Consider the following 21,173-nt stretch of genomic DNA (forward strand, 5'->3'; position numbering starts at 1 on the left):
TCCATGCCCTTCATAATTTTCTCACCTTCTATCAGGTCGCCCCTCACCTCCATCATTACAGTCAGAACAAACCGAGTCTCTCCAATCTCTCCTCATAGCTAATGCCCTCCACACCAGGCAACATCCTGGTAAACCTATTCTGTGCTCTCGAAACCATCCAGATCCTTCTGGTCGTGTGGCGACCAGAATTGAACACTTTATTGTCCTCGCTGAGGTTCCATACAGCTGAACATGTCCCTGGTTTAGGTTCCTACATTGTCAGAAGAATTGTCATTGGCGTTGAAAAGACTAAACTCTCACCAGGCCTCCTCATAAATGAAAGTAAAGTTCAGAGAATCGCTGTGGGTCTCTCAGCTCTCTGCGACTAGCTGACTATTTTTAACTCCTTTTGACAGAGATCACAGATTGCTGCTGCTTTCTGCTCACAAGTTGTAACCACAGCACGTTTTATTTGTGAATGATTACAAGCTACTTAATGAAATTGGAAGCTAAGCAGTTTGATGTTCTGGGCAAAGGATGTGGTTTCATTTACTCATCTCCACCCAGTGTTGTGAGAGCTAGCTCCCCACTATAATGCAGAACAGGTTTGTGAACTACCACTCGTTTACCAGTATTAAAAGCACTGTGGGAGAGCACCCTTTAAATAAACCACCCTCAACATGAGCGGCATGAAACAGTACTTTGACATTAACTGTCTCATGTATATCAACACAAAGCAATACAAAGTCAACAACTGCTTCAGTAAAGGTTACGCAAACTCCAAACCATAGTCCCGTGCCACACAGATTTGCTGAAGCAACACCCTCACTTTCATCTTTGAAGCTCTCATCCTAAAAGTATTACTCTCTAATCCTGGTCATTCCCCACTGGTGCATTCCCTATCTCAGTTCCCCTCAGCCCCAGGGACACAGACGTGTATGCTGGGTCAGAGAATCGGGAGCTCAGAGAGTAACAGGTGAATCAAAGGGTTGAGGGGGAGGCACAGGTTTGAGGCTGGGAGGTCAGGGATAGGGTCGAGGAGCTCAGTGGATTGGAGAGTCGAGACTGTAGTGATCTGTGTATCTGCTCGTATGCAAAGGGCTATCAACTGTATCATAGTGTTAGACAACTAAATGGCAGCAGTAGATCCGTGTATATAAACTGAACTCAGAGGAACTTCCCGCCTCTTCGTACCAGGAGTGACTAGACAGCAGAGCGTGAGAGAGATATAGCTTAGTTGGCACGTGTAGTTAAACATAAGTAATACTTCTTCTGATTTATTTTATAACCAGTTACAGTTGTGAAAGAGTGAACAAACTCATTTGTATTTATATTTGTTATTCATTAAATGTTATTTGCTTTAAATTGAAGACTGATAGTTTCATTGAACTACAACCATCAGATCTGGGAGTAAGCAAAGAGTAACGGCGTATTACAATCAGGTAATTTAACAGAGACGAGTCGGAGGGTTGTCCGGATATACGAATTAGGAGCAGGGTAGGCCATTCAGCCCCTCGAGACTGCTCTGCCATTCAAATAGATCATGGCTGATCTGATTGTAACCTTAATCCCACATTCCTGCCCTATCCCCAATAATCTTTCACCTCCCTGCCTTGTTAATCAAGAATCTATCCAGCTCTGCCTTAAAAATATTCAAAGACTCTGCTTCCACTGCCTTTTGAGGAAAAGAGTTTCAGAGACTCATGATCCTCATGAGAAAGTATTTTTCCTCAGCTTTACACAAATGAGCAACCCCTTATTTCTAAACGATGACCCCCTCATTCCAGATTCTCTGACAAGAGGAAACGTCCTCCCCAAATTCACCCTGTCAATACCCCTCAGAATCTTAAAGGTTTCGATCAAGTTGAACTCCAGCAGATACAAACCTAACCTCTCCAACCTTTTCTCGTAAGACAACCCGCCCATTTCCGGTCTTAGTCTCGTAAATCTTCTCTGAACTGTTTCAATGCAGTTGCATCTTTCCTGAAATATGGAGATCAATACTGCCCACAAACTCCAGATTTGGTCTCACCAATGTCCTGTACACCTGGAGCACAACCTCCTGATTTTTGTACTCAATTCCCCTCACCATAAACGATAATATTCCATTAGCATTCCTAATTACTTGTTGCACCGATAAACCAGCCTTTTGTGATTCATGCACAAGGTCACCCCGATCCCTCTGCACCCCAGAGATCTGCAATCCCTCATCACTTAGACAACAAACGTATTTTTTATTCTTCCGGCTAAATGGATAGTTTCACATTCACATTGTATTCCATCATTTTCCCACTGCCTTTTACTCCTCTCGAACTTTGCACCTGATATCAATGGTTAATGTTACACAGCTCTTCCTACCACCTTGCCCACCAATTGTATCCTGCAAGGGCTCTCCATCTGGTTTTATACATACACAGGCACGATGGCACAGTGGTTAGCACTGCTGCCTCACAGCATCAGGGTCCCAGGTTCAATTCCGGCCTCGAGTGACTGTTTTTGTGAGCCCCCCCCCCACCGTAACTGCGTGGGTTTCCTCCGGGTTCTCCGGTTTCTTCCCACAGTCCAAAGAGGTGCAGGTTAGGTGGATTGGTCATGCTAAATTGCCCCTTCGTATCCAAAAGGTTAGGTGGGGTTACTGGGTTACAGGGATAGGGTGGAGAAGTGGGCCTAGGTAGGGGCTCTTTCCAGGGGTAGGTGCAGACTCGATAGGCCGAATGGCCTCCTTCTGCACTGTCGGGGTCCTATGATTCTATGAAAGGTTGTTGGATGACCTTGCCTCTGAATGGCTAGAACTAGACATTTAATTTTAAATTTGGGACTCCAACCTTAATTCTTTATAATCTCTCTCTCTTTCTTTCTCTCTCTCTCGTTCTGCTTTCACTATGCACCCTACAGAGCTTGTGGAATGTTTTGAAAGAACATGTTCACACTGCTACAAGTTAGGTCACTACCTGCCCTTCTAAGACTGCCATGCTCTCAATGCACTCCCCTTCACAGTTATCTCACCCAACAGGTCCCTCCACTCTTTCTGAGCAGGGTCTGTACACTTCCTGAAAGCCTATCCCTGATCTTTCATTCACTTCCTCGTTACCCAAGACTTACGTGCAGAGACCCAGCCTACTTTTGCTTCATGTGGAAGGTAATTGGTTCAGGCATGCAGGGCTGGGAATTTTGTAAAGGATTCTTTTTAATTCATTGCACAGCACCCTGCTGACAGAGATAGAAGCTTATACACCCTCTCTCTCAGTCACACACACACACAAAGCTTACATACTCTTTCACACACACTCTGCCAACAGATAGGAGTCACATATACATTTACACACTCTTCCCTCTTCTCTACACAGCAACCCTACTGTCTCAAGCACGTACCCACTCTGACTCCTCTAACTCACCCTTCGACACACATTTACACATTCTTCCCTCTTCTCTACACAGCAACCCTACTGTCTCAAGCACGTACCCACTCTAACTTCTCTAACTCACCCTTCGACACACATTTACACACTCTTCCCTCCACAGCAACCTTACAGTCTCAGAAACGCACCCACTCTAACTCACTCTCCTACACCACTCTCAAACAAGAGACCCCAGCCTGAAAGATTTAACCCGATCACTGCTGACTGAAGGAGTATGACAGGAAGAAACATTTCTTACTGATGTCGGAGTGCTCCTGTCAGCCCCAGAAAAGACAACGTATTATATCCAGTTTACAGGTTCGATACTTTCATTTACTTTGGGGAGGAATATTTAATCAAAAGAAAGGAGCAGAGCCATTTCTGAAAATAATTGCAGTTATGACAGGTGTATGTGGTTGATTGAGAAACAAGTATTGGAAGGGGCAGGGGGAGTATAAGAGGCTAACATTTCATTTTTACTGTTTTGGAACAACTCTCAGGCAGATTTTTGAATATTCCAAGATAAAGGAAGGAGTTGCAGAGAAATATCTGAAAGGTGGTGCATTTTGCTGATTGAGGGAGACTTAAATCAAGAATTCAAGAGTGGATGAGATTGTGCCAATGTAGGAATGAGTCTGGATTGATTACTCCCTTCATCTTTCATGGGGAACAAATACATCTCGTATTTACCACCCGTCTGTATAATGTCAAAGGTTTTTGTGATGAAGATGAGGGATCTTTTAAATGAGGAAGTTATTTTTGTCTCACTCAGAGACCTGTCGATTATTTTTGTGTGAAGTGGAATTCAGGAACTTGAAACAACAACTTGAATGAGCAAAAGGATATTTTAAGCCGAGCACAAATCCAGAGCCTCCCTGACCGAACTGGAGCTTGACCTTTTTTCAAACAGTCACAGAATACCAATCTGTGCCTAAATTACACTGCAGCAGATGTGAATGACATGCTGGTTGTTGAGGCAAGGCATTTTAATGTGAGGAGTGTCGTCAGAGCGATGTTTCACCCCCCCCTTCCTGGTCACTGGCTCAGGCTGCACCTTGATGATCTATTTGACCCAGGGGTGAGGTTGACCACATGCCATTTGGCCCACCTGCTTCCACATGTGGAAAGTTCGAGAAGCGGAGCACGGCAGTATGATATACAGGGGTATGGTGTGGTATCGTCGGAAATACACGGGTATGGTGTGTTATTTGTATGATATACAGGGGTACGGTGCTATACTTGGCAGGATTTAACCATCGCGTTGCGTCCAGCGTGAATCTGGGTGCGGCGGGTAAATAGCGGGGAGACCAAAATCGAGGTTCGTGCCAGGCGCAAATCAGTTTGTTATCTAATCGGCCTACTCACGATGGTGAGTTCTGGATCACACCTAAACATGGCGAGCATATTAATAACCCCAATTTGCATTAATCTCCACCTCATTAGCAACATTGAAGTTGAATGTAACGGCCTCTCGGGAATTAACCTCGGGAATTAAATTACTCCTTTTTAACAACGTGAAGCTGGCGAAATGGCTGCTGAGGGGAACTGAGGAGGTGAGTAGCTCCATTTCTGGGCAAGCAGATCAAGGGCTCGGGGAATGGTGGGGGATCCCCTCAGTGAGGGCTGGGTTTGCTCGGGGGGGGGAGGCTGAGGCGCTCCAGGTTAGGGGTCGCACCTGGGCCGGGGTGGGGGGAGGGGGGGTGCAGCTGGTAAGGTGTTTTTCATCTGTGAGGCCTTAAAGCCATCGTTAAATAATGTGAATCCCCATAACAGGGGCAACTACAGTTGCTATCTGTCTGTCCTACCAAACACATCCAGGACATCTTAGTTCTAAGCTGAAGGTCACTCCCTTTGACTTTGAGCAGCCTCTGGCTGTACAGCTGAAGGTTAGTGCTGATAAGGAATAGGACTTGTTAGTTGTGAGAGCACTTCACAACTACAGGTTCTGTTCATTTCCTGCCCCTGCTGGTGGCTGCAGATACCTGGAGACTGCTGTTGCTGTTTCCTTCCTTTTCTGTAGCTGGAAAGAAGGACAATTTTTTTCAAAAACACACGCGAGGAGCCGGAGAGTGGAGGATAGGCAGCAGCAAGCGTCTGGCCCTGAGGACCATGTAGGCCCTCATCTTTGGCCACTTTTTATAGGAATAGGCTTTGTCCTTCAGCTCACCACTCGCCCCTGTCCCCTACTCCCTCCTTCCCCCCATTTCCCTCCTCCCATTCCACTCCTTTCTTTCCTCCTCATTCCCCTATTTACCCCATTCCTCTTTCCCCATTGCCAACTTTTGCCCCCATTTCCCTCCTCCCCATTCCTCTCCTTCCTTCCTCCCTCATTCCCCTCTTTTCCCCATTCCTCTGCTTTCCTCCATTTCCTGACCCCCCTCCCACCCCACCTCCCCGACCATGTTCCACCTTCCCAGGATCTGTGTAACATCACGCGAGGGTGATGGGCCTGTGTCGGCACTGTCAGTGGGTCAATATACAAGGGAGGAGAGTGAAGATCACTCGCTGTAATGTAAGATCTGGTGCTTCTCAGTTTATGTCAAAGTCTGACTCCTGTCTTTCTGTTGAGAGCGCGTCCATACCCATCCTCTGAACGGTGGCTCCATCGGGGGCTTTTGATCTTGGGTCTTTGTGGCCGGGTGGAGTGGAGGTTATCAGGGGGCGGGGGTGAAGGGGGAAGATTAATGTGACAGAGGCTTCACGTGTATCAGCTGTGACATATTTTAATATTGAACAGTGGGCATTTCCATTGCCCCAAGCTACAGTTAGAGCCCCCCCCCCCCCCCCCCCCCCCCCCCCACAGCCCACCCCAGTGCCCACTCAATGATCCTCAATCTTCTTGATCTTATGTGCTCCAGTGCTACGTCTAGGTTTGTCCCCAGGATGCACATCACAGGTGAAGGCACCTTGCTACTTTCCGTGCGCTGTGGCCTTTGATGCCCTTGGTGGATGTCCTCTGGAGGGCCTGGAGTCGGTGGAGCCCCAGCTGACTTACCTTTGTCACTGATGTCGCTGTGCCACCCTGTTCTCCACCTGCTCTTGAGATGCACTGGTGTCAGGAGGATAAGATCAAAATAATTGGAGACCATCATCGTCTCCTTGATGGCATGCCCGACTTAGCCTCCAGCGCTTCCTCCTCCCTGACGGCATCCGTAGGGCTCTGCAGGGTTTCTATGGGATGGAGGGGCAGTTGGAGTGAACTCCAGGAGCCTCTGTATCACCTTGCTCTGCCAGTCCTGGCATCTCATGATGTCGATGGCCACAGCGATACTCCTCAGTGACTGGGACATGCTCTGCATTGCCTCGGCAATGTCCACCCTCATATGGGACATGCCCCTCAGTGACTGCGGCATGATGTCGAGGTCCTCAGCCATTATCGCCTCAGGTTGAGCCACGCCTTGGACACCACCACTCAAGCCACGGGGGTTGTGCTCCAGGTTTCCCACAGCGGTCGCCACTGTCGCAGTGTTGGCCTCAGTGCCACACATTGTCAGCATCATCTCCTGCACTCATAGCATTTGGGACTCCTCCAATCGGCTATGCCCTCTCTGTAAATTCGTTGAAGTCACCTCCGAATTTCACAGTCGCATCCTAGTATCTGCATCAGCTCTGGGAGAACCTTGCCCAGAGGGGACTCAGCAGAGATCCAGCAGACCTCCGACTGCTGACACCCGTGGATGTTCCTGCCTCCTGCTGATGTGCCTAAGCAACTGGGTGGTGCTCACCAGATTGTGCCCCAGAAGCCTGTCCACTAATGTCGCCCACCAAGGCACTGTGTCTCACTGCACTGGCGGAAGGTTGGGATACTAGCTGTGATGCCTCAATGCTGCTCTCCTCAGAACTCTCCTCTGAGGTGGGCTTTTGGGTGGCATGGGATGACAACACCGAATGTCCCGGCCCAAGCTAATGGAGATCCTGAAAGAGAATGAAAATGTGCAGTGCGAGGGAAGGATCATTTTGTCTGACATCATCTTCAGACAGATCACCTGTGTGAAGGGGAAGTGGATCCTCACCTCCGCGATGACTGCTGTCTCCTCGGTCAACCCCTTGATCTCCAGGGCCCGTTCTTCATTGTGGGTGAGTACTCGGATCTCCACCCCCAGTCCTGGCCCTTCGTGTTTATTAGGGATATCCTGGTTGTGCACTCAGATCCTAAGCGGACCAACTGGCGGGTGTGTTTCCGGACACCTCCAACCTCTCCCTACTCCGTTCTGAGGTTCCCACCTGCTTCAAGAAAACCACCATCACACTGGCACCAAAGAAGAACCAGGCAACATGCCTCAACGACTACCGTCTGGTAGCCTTGATCATTATGAAGTACTTTGACAGGTTGGTCATGAGACACATCAACTCTGTACTCCCAGAATGCCTAGATTCACTGTAATTCGCATACCGCTACAACCCATCCACAGGAGACACCATCTCCCTGCCCCTACACTCATCCCAGGAGCATTTAGACAACAAGAACTCCTACGTTAGTCTCCTATTCATTAACTACAGCGCCGCCTTCAACACCATAATCCCAGCCAAGCTCATATCCAAACTCCAAAATCTAGCACTTGGCTCCTCCCTCTTCAACTGGATCCTCGACTTCCTGATGCATAGACCATAATCAGTAAGGATAAACAATGACACCTCCTCCATGATAGTCTTCAATACCACAGCCCCGCAAGGCTGTGTACTTATCCCCCTACTATACTCCCTATACACACAGGACTGTGTGATAAAATCCAGTCCCAACTCCATCTACAAGTTTGCTGCTGACACGACAGTAGTGAGTCGGATCTCGAACAACGATGAGTCAGAGGTCAGGAAGGAGATAGAGAACCAAGTGGCATGATGAAACAACAACAATTTTTCCCTCAATGTCAGCAAAACTAAGGAACTGGTTATTGGCTTTAGGAAGCCAAGTGTCATACACACCCCTGTGTGCATCAATGATGCTGAAGTGGAGATGGTTGACAGCTTCAAATTGCTACACGTGCACGTCATCACCAACAATCCGTCCTGATCACCAACAATCTGCCCTGAAGAAAGGGAAAATGCTGGAAAATCTCAGCAGGACTGGCAGCATCTGTAGGGAGAGAAAAGAGCGAACGTTTCTGGACAACAATCTGTCCTGGTCCACCCACGTCAACGCTATGACCAGGAAAGCACAACAGCACCTATACTTCCTCAGGAAACTAAAGAAATTCAGCATGTCCACATTGACTCTTAGCAACTTTTACAGATGCACCATAGGAAGCATCCTATCTGGCCGCATCACAGCCTGGTATGGCAACTGCATGGCCCAAGACCATGAGAAACTACAGAGAGTCATGAACACAGCCCAGCCCATCACGCCTCCCACCTCCCTTTGTCTACACCTCTCGCTGCCTTGGGAAAGTGGGCAGCATAATCAAAGACTACTCACACCCGGGTTATTCTCTCTTCCAACCTCTTCTAGGAGGCAGAAGATACAAAAGTCTGAGAACACACACTAACAGATTCAAAAACAGGTTCTTCCCTGCTGTTACCAGTCTCGTTAATGACCATCTATGGACCTAACTGATCTCTCTACGCATCTTGTCTACTGTTTAGTACGACACTCTGTATGCTTCACATTCGATGTCTATGTGTTTATATCATGTATTTATCGTATGTCCTATGTTTTTCATGCATGCAATAAACTGCCTGGACTGTATGCAAAACAATACTTTTCACTGTACCTCGGTAGACGTGACAATAAATCTAAATTTAAAATATGGTCGCTATTCTCCTGCGGGGTCAAAAAGAGGGCTTTGTGAGAGCACTCGATGGATCACGGGGTCTGCAGCAGGTGGCATGTGTGGGTGCCAGGAGCATTGAGGAACAAGCACAAATAGTGGGGATGGTGTGAGATGTCAGTCAGTGATTTGTGGGGATGTGGGAGGAGTGGGTTGGTAATTTGAGGGGTGGCAGCAGAACTGATGTCAGGAGAGATGTGATAACTTGCCATTGCAGCTCAGTGGAGGTCATTGGTGTTCAACCGACATTGGATGGCCGTCCTCCCGGTCATGCTGCTCAAACTGACAGCCGCTGTCACTGTCTCCCAGCCGGTTTTGATGGCCCTGTTGCTGAGATTCCAGTCTCCTTGGGGGAACAGGATTCCCTGTCTCTCGTTCACTTTTTCTTGATAAATTTTGAGTAGCCAATTATTTTTATTTTTCCAATTAAAGGGCAATGTAGCGTGGCCAATCCACCTAACCTGCGCATCTTTTGGGTTGTGGGGGTGAACCCCACGCAGACATGGGGAGAATGTGCAAACTCCACACTACAGTGACCCAGGGCCGGGATCAAACCCAGATCCTCAGCGTCGCAGTCCCAGTGCTAACCAATGCACCACATGACGCCCTCCCGTCTCTCATTCACATCGCCAAGAAGCCTGTCCAGGCTGACGTCCACAATGCGACGAACCGTTCTGCGCGCTGCCATGCTTGTGTGTTTACTGGGAGTGAGTGGTGAGGGAACATCTAAAAGCAGCTCCCGCTTGCTAGTGTTGAGGCGCTGAGCCGGGAGTCTGGTGAATCAGATAGTGAGACAGCCAACAATGTTGAGAAGCTCCTGGGAGTTAATTTTAGGCACTGCGTGATGTTAAATACGGCCGCGGTCTCACTAATGCGGCTGTTGAGAAACACTTCACCAGCCAGGCCCAAAATGACACTAAGAAATGGGTTAAATCACGCCCAAATGTGATGCACAGATGTATGGCATGCTATAGTGTGATGATCACGAGTATATTGTGATATAGTGTGATGCACAGGGGTATGGTGTGGTATAGTGTGATACACAGGAGGATGGTGTGGTATAGTGTGATATGGAGGAGTATGGCATTAGATAGTGTAATAAACAGGGATATGATGTGATATAGTGTGATATGCAGGAGCATGGTGTGATATGGTGTGATATATAGGGGTATGGTGTGATATACAGGTTATGGTGTGAAATTCTCCGACCCCCAGCAGGGTCGGAGAATCGCCTGAGGCCGCCGAAAATCCCGCCCCCGCCATGGCAGAGATATAGTGTGATATACAGGGGTATGGTGTGGTATATGGTGTGATATAGTGCACTGCATGGGGATATGGTGTGATGTACCGTGATGTACATGGGTATGGTGTGATATTGAGTGACATGCAGAGGTTTTCTGTGGTTTAGGGAGGTATATTTGATATAGTGTATCATATAACATATATGTTATAGGGTATGGTGTGATAGAGTGTGGTGTACAGGGGTATGGTGTGATATAGTGTAATATACAAGGGTATGGTGTGGGATAGTGTGATACAGGGGTATGGTGTCGTACAGTGTCCCATACAGGGTATGGTATGGTGTGATATACAAGAGTCTGGTATGATATAGTGTGACATACAGGTGTATGATATGGTATTGTGTGATATACAGGGGTATGGTGTAGTGTAGTGTGATATAAAAGGGCTCAGTGATATAATGTGATGTGAGATATCGTCCGACATGAAGGGGTTTGGTGTGATATCGTGTGACATACAAGTGTGGCGTGGTATAGTGTGATATATAGGGGTATGGTGTGATATAGTGTGACAGAGGATTTTGGTGTGATATACGGTGATATACAAGGGTGTGATGTGGTATAGTAATAATAATAATTGCTTATTGTCACAAGTAGGCTTCAATTCTAGTGTGATATACAGGGGTATGGCGTGATATAGTGTGACAAAGAGTGGTATGGTGTGATATAGGGTGATATACAAGAGTTTGGTGTGATTATGTAGTGTCATATACAAGGGTTTGGTATGATATGTTGTGATATACAAGGGTATGGTGTGATATGGCGTACAAGGGGTTGGTGGGATATAGTGTGACGGAGGGGGTTTTGTGTGATATAGTGTAATATACAGAGATATGGTATAGTGTGATATATATCAATATGGTGTAGTATTGTGTGAAATGCAGGGGTATAGTGTGATATAGCGTGACAAAGAGGGGTATGATGTGGTATAATGTGATAAACACGGGTATTTGTGGTGTGATCAAGGGATATGGGGGAAGGCGGGTTCAGGGTATTGAACTTGATTGTCAGCCATGATCAGAATGAATGGTGGAACAGGTTCAAAGGGTCGAATGGCCTCCTCCTGCTTCTATTTCCTATGTGTGATACCTGTCACACAGCGGCAGATTTCCCAGTTGAGTTTGCCAAGAGTGCTGGAGCAGAACTGACACTGGGTGCTTGACAGAAGGGAATTGACCTGCAGCTGACCCCACAGCATCAATGCCATTCTACACTCTGTGAAAATGAGCAGGAGCCAGGATTGGGAAATAGGCCATTTGTCCCAGCCAGTCCATGCTGGCATTTCCCCATGAGCCAGTGATGTTTACCATGATTACTAACACTGTATCCTGCCAAAAAAATTTCCTTCCTCCACCTACTCAGCCTGATCTTTAGGTGGATTTTAGGGGCTACCAGCAAAGGTAGGGGAGGCCTTCACTGTAATATGATCCCTTCCAACTGCATGTCTTCTGTGATCTTAGCTGTCTGGACACTAACTTCTGAAGTTCTTCTTGCTGCCTTTCTACCTCTCCTTCTTGAAGACCCTCCTTACCCATCTTGAGGTAGTTGATCCTCTGTCTTAAGATCTCCTTCTTTGACTCAATGTCAGTTTTTGTCTGAATACAGTCCAGTGAGGTTATATCAATGCAAGTTGTTGCCGTCATTGTGAGCACACAGGCATTCCCAGGGGCTAAACCAGCAGGGGCTGGTTTAGCTCACAAGGCTAAATCGCTGGCTTTTAAAGCCAACCAAGCAGTTCGATTCCCGTACCAGCCTCCCCGGACAGGCGCCGGAATGTGGCGACTAGGGGCTTTTCACAGTAACTTCATTGAAGCCTACTCGTGACAATAAGCGATTTTCATTTCATTTTCATTTCATTTTCATTTCATTCCTCTGATGTTCTTGTTTGGAATCTGTTAACCCTCTCATTTACCCATTTCAAAAGCAATCTTCTGGATAAGAGGAAAGGATTTAAAGATTAGGAGGGGTTATTGGGTTACAGGGATAGGGTGGAAGCGAGGGCTTAAGTCGGTCGGTGCCGACTTGATGGGCCGAACGGCCTCCTTCTTCACCTTATGTTTAATGTTCTAAAGGGGGAATTGGTTTATTTCGAAGAATAACATCCGTATTCTATTTTGGGACAGGTATCAGCCTGTATGTGCAGGGTTATTTATGGTCAAGTTATTTTTGGATGGTTCTGCCCAAGGATATCACATTTTTAGTCGCTACAATTATATTTAAAAATACCCAGAGTTAAATGCCGGTCAGACCGCTTCATCACCCTTCCTCATCCGAGAGAGCCACCTTCACAGTCAGGTGCATTGCCCTCCTGGTATGCTGAGCGAGTAAACACCTTTCACAGTCTTCACTCAGGAGTTTGTTACAGATCTCTACAATTTGCCATCTGGCCAGGGATTACAAGTCCGCCAGTGCAGCTGTGAGCTTCCTTTTCCTGGTCCACTTTCTGAGCTGTCTCAAAGGCAAACAAGAGCACACAGACTGTTGTCCAGGATGGACAGTTTCATCGCCCTTCCCATGGGCGACCTGCTGTCGAAGGAGGGGACAAGACATGATTCATTCTGACCCACAATCACAGTGTGAATTCGAGAAAGGACAACAGCGCATTTACCGACCTCAGCATGTCCCAAAGCGTTTTGCAGCCATTGAAGTATTGTTGAAGTGTATCTACTGATGCAATGCATCAGCCAAGTGCAAACTCCAAAAGCAGCAATGAACTGAATGACTAAAATGATCTGTTTTTTAGCTGTTGAATAAAAGATAAATATTGGCCAGGGCTCCACTGCGCCTCTTTAACTAGCACTGCGAGAATTGTCACAGCCGCTGAGAGAGCAGATGCAGCCTCAGCTGAAGGATGGTGCCTCCAACAGTGCAGCACCCCCTCAGTACTGTGCTGCACCCCCTCAGTACTGTGCTGCACGCCCTCAGTACTGTGCTGCACGCCCTCAGTACTGTGCTGCACGCCCTCAGTACTGTGCTGCACGCCCTCAGTACTGTGCTGCATGCCCTCAGTACTGTGCTGCACCCCCTCAGTACTGTGCAGCACCCCCTCAGTACTGTGCTGCACCCCCTCAGTACTGTGCAGCACCCCCTCAGTACTGTGCAGCACCCCCTCAGTACTGTGCTGCACCCCCTCAGTACTGTGCTGCACCCCCTCAGTACTGTGCTGCACGCCCTCAGTACTGTGCTGCACCCCCTCGGTACTGTGCTGCACGCCCTCAGTACTGTGCTGCACCCCCTCAGTACTGTGCTGCACCCCCTCAGTACTGTGCTGCACGCCCTCAGTACTGTGCTGCACCCCCTCAGTACTGTGCTGCACGCCCTCAGTACTGTGCTGCACCCCCTCAGTACTGTGCTGCACGCCGTCAGTACTGTGCTGCACGCCCTCAGTACTGTGCTGCACGCCCTCAGTACTGTGCTGCACGCCCTCAGTACTGTGCTGCACGCCCTCAGTACTGTGCTGCACCCCCTCAGTACTGTGCTGCACCCCCTCAGTACTGTGCTGCACGCCCTCAGTACTGTGCTGCACGCCCTCAGTACTGTGCTGCACGCCCTCAGTACTGTGCTGCACCCCCTCAGTACTGTGCAGCACCCCCTCAGTACTGTGCTGCACGCCCTCAGTACTGTGCTGCACCCCCTCAGTACTGTGCAGCACCCCCTCAGTACTGTGCTGCACCCCCTCAGTACTGTGCTGCACGCCCTCAGTACTGTGCTGCACGCCCTCAGTACTGTGCTGCACGCCCTCAGTACTGTGCTGCACCCCCTCAGTACTGTGCTGCACGCCCTCAGTACTGTGCAGCACCTCCTCAGTACTGTGCTGCACCCCCTCAGTACTGTGCTGCACCCCCTCAGTACTGTGCAGCACCTCCTCAGTACTGTGCTGCACGCCCTCAGTACTGTGCTGCACGCCCTCAGTACTGTGCTGCAGTGTTAGATTCAAATAAGGGAAGAATGGTATTGAATTATGGTGTGGAAAGGCATGGATTTCACGCTGCTATCTATTCACCCAGAGAGCCACGCATTGTTCCTTTTGTAAAAGAAGAGAAAGACTGGTTAAACCGGCCCCTGTGAATATTGACTGAGCTCTCACGCCAGTACTGAAATATGCAGCTACCTCTGAAATGATGAAAGAGACATCCTGACTATAAACTTGTGCACTGATTGCACCAGGAACCTTCAACCTCTGAAGACTGAGTGGCCCAACCTTCTTTCGCTTTTATAGAGCTGTGTTATTATCATAGAATTTACAGTGCAGAAGGAGGCCACTCGGCCCATCGAGTCTGCACCGGCTCCTGGAAAGAGCACCCCACCCAAGGTCAGCACCCCCACCCTATCCCCACAACCCAGCAACCCCACCCAAAACTAAGCGCAATCCTGGACACGAAGGGCAATTTATCATGGCCAATCCACCTAACCTGCACACCTAAAAAACAGACTGTGGGAGGAAACCGGAGCACCCAGAGGAAACCCACGCACACACTGGGAGGATGTGCAGACTCCGCACAGACAGTGACCCAAGCCGGAATCGAACCTGGGACCCTGGAGCTGTGAAGCGATTGTGCTATCCACAATGCTACCGTGCTGCCCCAATTATGAATGATTATGTTTGAGTAAGAAGCTTTTTATGAACTCACATGGAGCTACTTTATATTTGGGCTGAAGGCAAACACGCACTTTGATATCATATAATAATCTTTATTGTCACAAGTAGGCTTTTATTAACACTGCAATGATGTTGCTATGAAAACCCTCCAGTCGCTACATTCTGGTGCCTGTTCGGGTACGTGGAGGGAGAATTCAGAATGTCCAAACTTCCTAACCGCGTGTCTTTCGGGACTTGTGGAGGAAACTGGAGCACTCGGAGGAAACCCACACAGACACGGGAAGAACGTGCAGACACCGTACAGACAGTGACCAAGCTGGAATCGAACCTGGGACTCTGGCGCCGTGAAGCAATAGTGCGAACCACTGTGCCACCATGCAACAGGAGAAAAGCTCAATCTAGGGGGAGTCTGAATTAAAGGTTCTTGAATCATGACCCCGAATCCAACCCGTGATCTTTGTCAATACATCAATGTATCCTTCCAGTCTGGCACTTTGGGTTGTGGAATTCCTGCTTCCATATAATATCAGATTGTTGGACAGAGCATGACTGACTACACACATTGAGTTAATGACATTTTGTGTCCTGTGGTAACATTGAAGTTGGTGAAATGGTAGTGTCAGCCTTGGCCTCACAGTCATCTCTGTTCCGAACGTGTGGGTTCAAATCCCACTTCAGAGTGGGATAAGCACATTGGGCGGCACGGTGGCAGAGTTGTTAGCTCTGCTACCTCACACCTCCAGGGACCCGGGTTTGGTTCTGGCCTTGAATAACTTTTGTGTTGAGTTTGTACTTTCTCCCTGTGTCTGCGTGGGTTTCTTGTGGGTGCTCCGGTTTCCTCCTACAGTCCAAAGGTCCAGGTGGTTGGCCACACTAAATTATCCCTAAGTATCCAAAGATGTACAGGTTAATCCGGGTCATGGGGATAGGGCAGGGGGAGTGGGCCTAGGTTGGGTGCTCTTTCAAAGGGATGGCGCAGACCCGATGGGCTGAATGGCCTCTTTCTGCGCTGTAGGGATTCTATGGATAATTCAGACTAACACTCCAGTGCAGTATTGAGGGTGTGCTGTACTGTCAGAGGTACTGGCGATTCATGCTGGCGGGACCTTATAGTCCTGCTGATGGCGCACCCCGCAGATGTGAGAGGTGCGTTCAATGGGACTTCACGTTCTCAACGGTTGGACCAGAAGACCCCGTTACTGGCCACTGGCAAGCCATCCTCTGTGGCTACAGAACATGCCGCAGGAGGATGGGAAGATCCCAACCACTATCTTTCAGAAGAGGTACCCTTTCATATCGATATAAAACCTCCTATGGTGAAGGATTTTCCAATCCCGCCAGTGATGGGATCCGCCGTAAGCAGGATGGAAAACAGCCGAAGGCCTAGGACTGTAAAATCTCGGCCTACATCACTACTTTGAGGAAGGGCAGTGGCGTTCTCTCATATTTATCCTTCAACCATTATTCGTCCATGCTTTGTGAGTGTCGCTGGCCAGGTCAATATTTGTTGCCCATCTCTCATTGCCCTTGAACTGAGTGGTTGGCCCATTTCAGAGGGCCGTTCAGAGTCAGCCACATAAATCTGGAGTCAGATGTAGGCCAGTCTGGGTAACGACGGCAGATTTCCTTCCCGAAAGGGCATTAGTCAACCAGATGTGTTTTTACAAATCAATGATAGTTATGATGGTCACCATTACTGAGAATAGCTTTATCTTCCAGGTTTCTGAATTGAATTTAAATTCCACCAGCTGCTGCGGTGAGATTTGAACCCTTGGTCAGGATTTTATAGCTCCGCCACAACATGTCTCCCCGTGGAGAAGGTGACAAGCCATTCAAATCTCCATTCAGTTTGGGAGGACTTCAATAATCCGCCAGGCAGGAGGGGGTGTAAAATTGCGGCCATGTCCCCAGACCATTAGCGTGGACCTCTGGATTACTAATAATATTACCATCATCTCCTCAGCATTATTAACACAGAATATCTGCTTATTGCTGTTAGTGGGAGCTTGCTGTGTACAAATTGGCTGCTATCTGCAATTACCTTTCAAAGTGGCTTCATTGGCTGTGAGTAACTTTGGAACTTCCTTTAATAGTGAAAGGAGAAATGCAAATGTGCATTTTTCTATAAACCGGTGTCAATTGCAGTGAATGTAAGTGGGAACCATAGAGACACATGGGAATGGGTGATAAAGTGCAGCACCCTTTGTTGTGTCAATTTAATGAAATGGTCAAGTGCCCCCCAATCATTGTCTGTTGTGTCTGGCTGAACCATAGAACTATGGAATCCCTACAGTGCAGTCGGAGGCCATTCGGCCCATCGAGTCTGCACCCTGAAAGAGCACCCGATCTCAGCCCACTCACCCGCCCTTAACTCCCACCTAACCTGCACATGTTTGGACTGTGGGAAGAAATCGGAGCACCCGGAGGAAACCCACGCAATTGCGGGAAGAACGTGTAAACTCCACACAGTCACCCAAGGCTGGAATTGAACCCGGGTCCCTGGTGCTGAGAGGCAGCAGCGCTAACCACTGTGCCGCCCCGGGAGACTGTCTCTCAGCGCAGAACTATATTAGTCTGGGACATTTATTATCAGCACTTCAACAATGTAGGAACTCAGGTGCACTTCCTCAGACAAGTGAATGGTTCTGCAGTCATTGAACTGGATATGTTTTTTGTCTCTTTCATATGATCACTTAGTCTAATCCAGTGCAAAGTTGTTGGGATAGACCTTGACTTTGTATGATGGTGGTGCTGCTGACTCACTATCACTCAGTGTACACCAACACCCAAAGTCAAGCTCTATCCGTGTGAGTGAATCATTTGTCGAGTACACCAGAGTCATTGTGCAGTCAGTCATTAACCCTAGTGATGGGAGACATAGTCCGAATGTTTTATTTTAACCCCGTCCATCCCTCCAATCAGCACCTTTTATTGTGCTCTGGCAAAAGGCCAAGGCTGTGTTTTATTTCCCATTGCCCTGCTGATGTCATCGCCTCCCCGTGCCTCCTGTTTTTCTCCAGAACAAGCTTTGGGATTCTCTTTGAACGGATGGTTACAGCAGGGTGGCAGAGCCAGAGATTTCTTTTGGTGTGAAACTGCTGAGAACTGTGGCAGAAGAGCGTAGCCACTCGACAACACATAGTAGGTAAATGGGGTAATTTTCCCTTCTCCATTCCCCAGGTCCATGTCTCAGTGTCAGCTCCCAGACGCATGTTAGTCGCTGTGAAATGTGGGTGACCTACTCTTGCACCAGGTGGGGTACAGCAAAGGTTAGGTACTGAATACAGAGATATAATGAACCAGGCTGTATGAAAGGACAAGTGGCTGATCAGTAAAAATACAGCTGACTGATTGGATCAGTTTAATCATTCGTAGACCCGAGGCAGAACGGACTGTGATAGGTTTGGAATAGTACAGACTGTGAGACCAAATGGGAAGAGAATAGTTAGATAAACGAGTGCATAAACTTGAATAAATATGTAGTCTTGCCTCTAAATCTGGAGGTTGCAAGTGCAAGTTCGCCTTCAGAGACTTTAGTACATAATCCGGGTTAACACTCCTGTGCAGTGCTGAGGGGGTGCCTTACTGCTGGAGATGTGTCCGGAATTCTCCAATCTCACGGCCAAGTTCTGACGCCGGCGTGAAAAGCGGCGCCAACCATTCCGGCGTCAACGATCCCCGATATTGAGGAATGCTCCCCTTCCTTGGAGGCTAGGTCGGCACCGGAGTGTTCCCCGCTGCTCCAGCCGATGCGGAACGGCCGACGTGATTCCGCGTATCTGCGTGGGTTCCCGTCTCCGCGCCGGCTCCCGGGCAACATGGCGCAGCACTACAGGGGCCCAGTGCGGAGGAACATGGGCCGTCACGGAACCAGCCTGCCCGGCAATCGGTAGGCCCCGATCGCGGGCTAGGCCACCGTGGGGGACCGCCCCAGGGTCAGATCCCCCCGCCCTCCCTCCAGGATGGCCCCCGCAGACACACCTTCCAGGTCCCGCCGTGTGGCACCTGAGTAACCCACACCGGTGGGAGTCGACCGAACTCGGCGGCCACTCGGCTCGTCGGGGCCCGGAGAATCACCGAGCGGGCTGCTTTCAATTTCCCCCAACCGGTGTGGCGGTGATCTAGCGGGTGTCCGAGAATCGATGCTAAGAATAGGTAAACTAGCGTCGGGGCCCGATTCTCACTTCCCCCCGGGGATTCTCCAACCAGGCGCGGGGTCGGAGAATCCCGGCCAGCCTTTTGTATAAGAGTTTAATCCAAGAAATTGTCTGCCCTCTTATGAAGGACTGGTTTAGCTTAGTGGGCTAGACAGCTGGTTTGTGATGCAGAGTAAGGCCAGCAGCGGGGGTTCAATTCCCGTACCAGTTTGCCCGAACAGGCGCCGGAATGTGGCAATTAGGGGTCAGGATGCGTCGCATTTCCCGACAGCGTCAACATGACCACAGGATCAGCAATTCTGGCCCTTATAGGGGCCAGCATGGCACTGGAGTGACCCACGCTACTCTAGCTGCCAATCCTGGCGTCAACTGGGCGCCACAGGGTCCGCGCATGCGCAGTGGCTCACTTCTCCGCACCGGCCCCGACGCAACATGGTGTAGGGCTACAGGGGCCGGCGCCGAAGAAAGTAGGCCCCGAGCCCGAGAGGCCGGCCCACTGATCGCTGGACCCCGATCACGGGCCAGGCCACAGCGGAGGCCTCCCCCTGGGTCGGACCCCCTTCTCCCCCCACAGGCCACCCCTGGACCCTTCCACGCCGAGGTCCCGCTGGGTAAGACCAGGTTAGAACGGCTCTGGCAGGACTCGGGTTTTTTGGTACGGCCGCTCAGCCCATCCCGAGTGGAGAATCGCTGGCGGGGGGCCGTAGCGCAGCGCCGTGCCAGCACCAATGGCGCCGATTCTCCGCAGAGTGGAGAATCGCGTCCTGGCGTTGCACGACTCGCGCTGGTCGGGCCGATTCTCTGGACTGGCCCTGGGCTGAGAAAATCCAGCCCAGGGGCTTTTCACAGTAACTTCGTACTTGTGACAATAAAAGATTATTATTATTATATTATTAAGATGCAATCACATTATTTCAAATTTAAAAAAACATGGATATTGTCCCTGGTGGCCCGGTCAATATTTATCCTTCAATCAACATCTCTGAAAAAACAAACAAGCTGATTATTACTGTTTGTGGAGTTTACTGTGGGCTGTGTAGATTGCGACATTTTCTATGTTAAACAGAGTCGACATTTCAAAAGTAATTTGTTGCTTGCAAAGCACAGTGGGATGTCCTGAGATTGTGAAAGGCGTTTCGTAAATGCGATTTCTTTTCAAAATGTTTGAGGCACTTCGCACAGGGCATCAGCAAGATTTTATAAAAAAAGGAATTAAGGGGGCGGCACAGTGGTGGAGTGGTTAGCACTGCTGCCTCATGAGGGCCCGGGTTTGAGGGAAGACTTGAGGGATTTGAAAACTCAGATGAGAATTTTAAACCTGAGGTACTGTCACACCAGGTGTATTTGTAGGTCAGTGAGCACATGGGTGAAGGGTGAATGGGACTTGGTGTGAGTGAGGATGAGGGTAGCAGAGATTCGGATGATCTGAAGTTAACAGGTCATGCTGGAAGGATATTAGACGATATACATATGAACGTATGAAATGGGAGCAGGAGCCTTTGAGCCCCTCGAGCCTTTGCGGCTTTTGATAAATTCATGGCTGATGTGATTGTGGTCCTTCTGGCCTGAACTCCATTTTTCTGCCTGTCTCCTGATACCCTTTGATCCCATTTTTAGTCAAGAATCTATCCACCTCTGCCATAAAATTATGCAATGACTTTGCCCCTACCATCTCTGGGGAAGAGACTCATAACGCTCTGAGGGAACCCCCTTCATCTCCACCTTAAATGGGCGACCGCTTATTTCTAAAATGTGTCCCCTAGTTGTAGTCTCTTCCACAAGATGAAACATCCTTCCAGCTTCAACCATGTCACTTCAGGATCATATATGCATTAATAGGATCACCGCTCATTTTTCTAAACGTCAGTGGAGACAGTGTCAGCATGTCCAACTTTTCTTCATAAGACAAACCCCCATTCCAGGAATCAGTTGAGTGAACAATCTCTCAACTGTTCTATCCCATTCATATCCTTTCT

At 48.9% G+C, this 21,173-nt stretch overlaps 1 protein-coding gene across 3 annotated transcripts in view; it reads left to right on the plus strand.

Annotated features, from left to right (window-relative positions):
• si:dkey-172j4.3 (diacylglycerol kinase eta) overlaps positions 1–21,173 on the plus strand; it is a 266,777-nt gene that overhangs the window by 127,773 nt on the left and 117,831 nt on the right. The window contains exon 1 of one of the 3 annotated variants that reach the window (XM_038775252.1): positions 3,193–3,695. The exons of the other annotated variants lie outside the window; for them this stretch is intronic. Coding sequence (XP_038631180.1) covers positions 3,639–3,695 — 57 coding nt within the window. The 5' untranslated portion in view covers positions 3,193–3,638. Of the gene's footprint in view, positions 1–3,192; positions 3,696–21,173 lie in introns of those variants that run through there. 3 annotated transcript variants of the gene reach the window in all.

Source organism: Scyliorhinus canicula, chromosome 17, assembly GCF_902713615.1.
Source record: "Scyliorhinus canicula chromosome 17, sScyCan1.1, whole genome shotgun sequence".
NCBI classification, from domain to species: domain Eukaryota; kingdom Metazoa; phylum Chordata; class Chondrichthyes; order Carcharhiniformes; family Scyliorhinidae; genus Scyliorhinus; species Scyliorhinus canicula.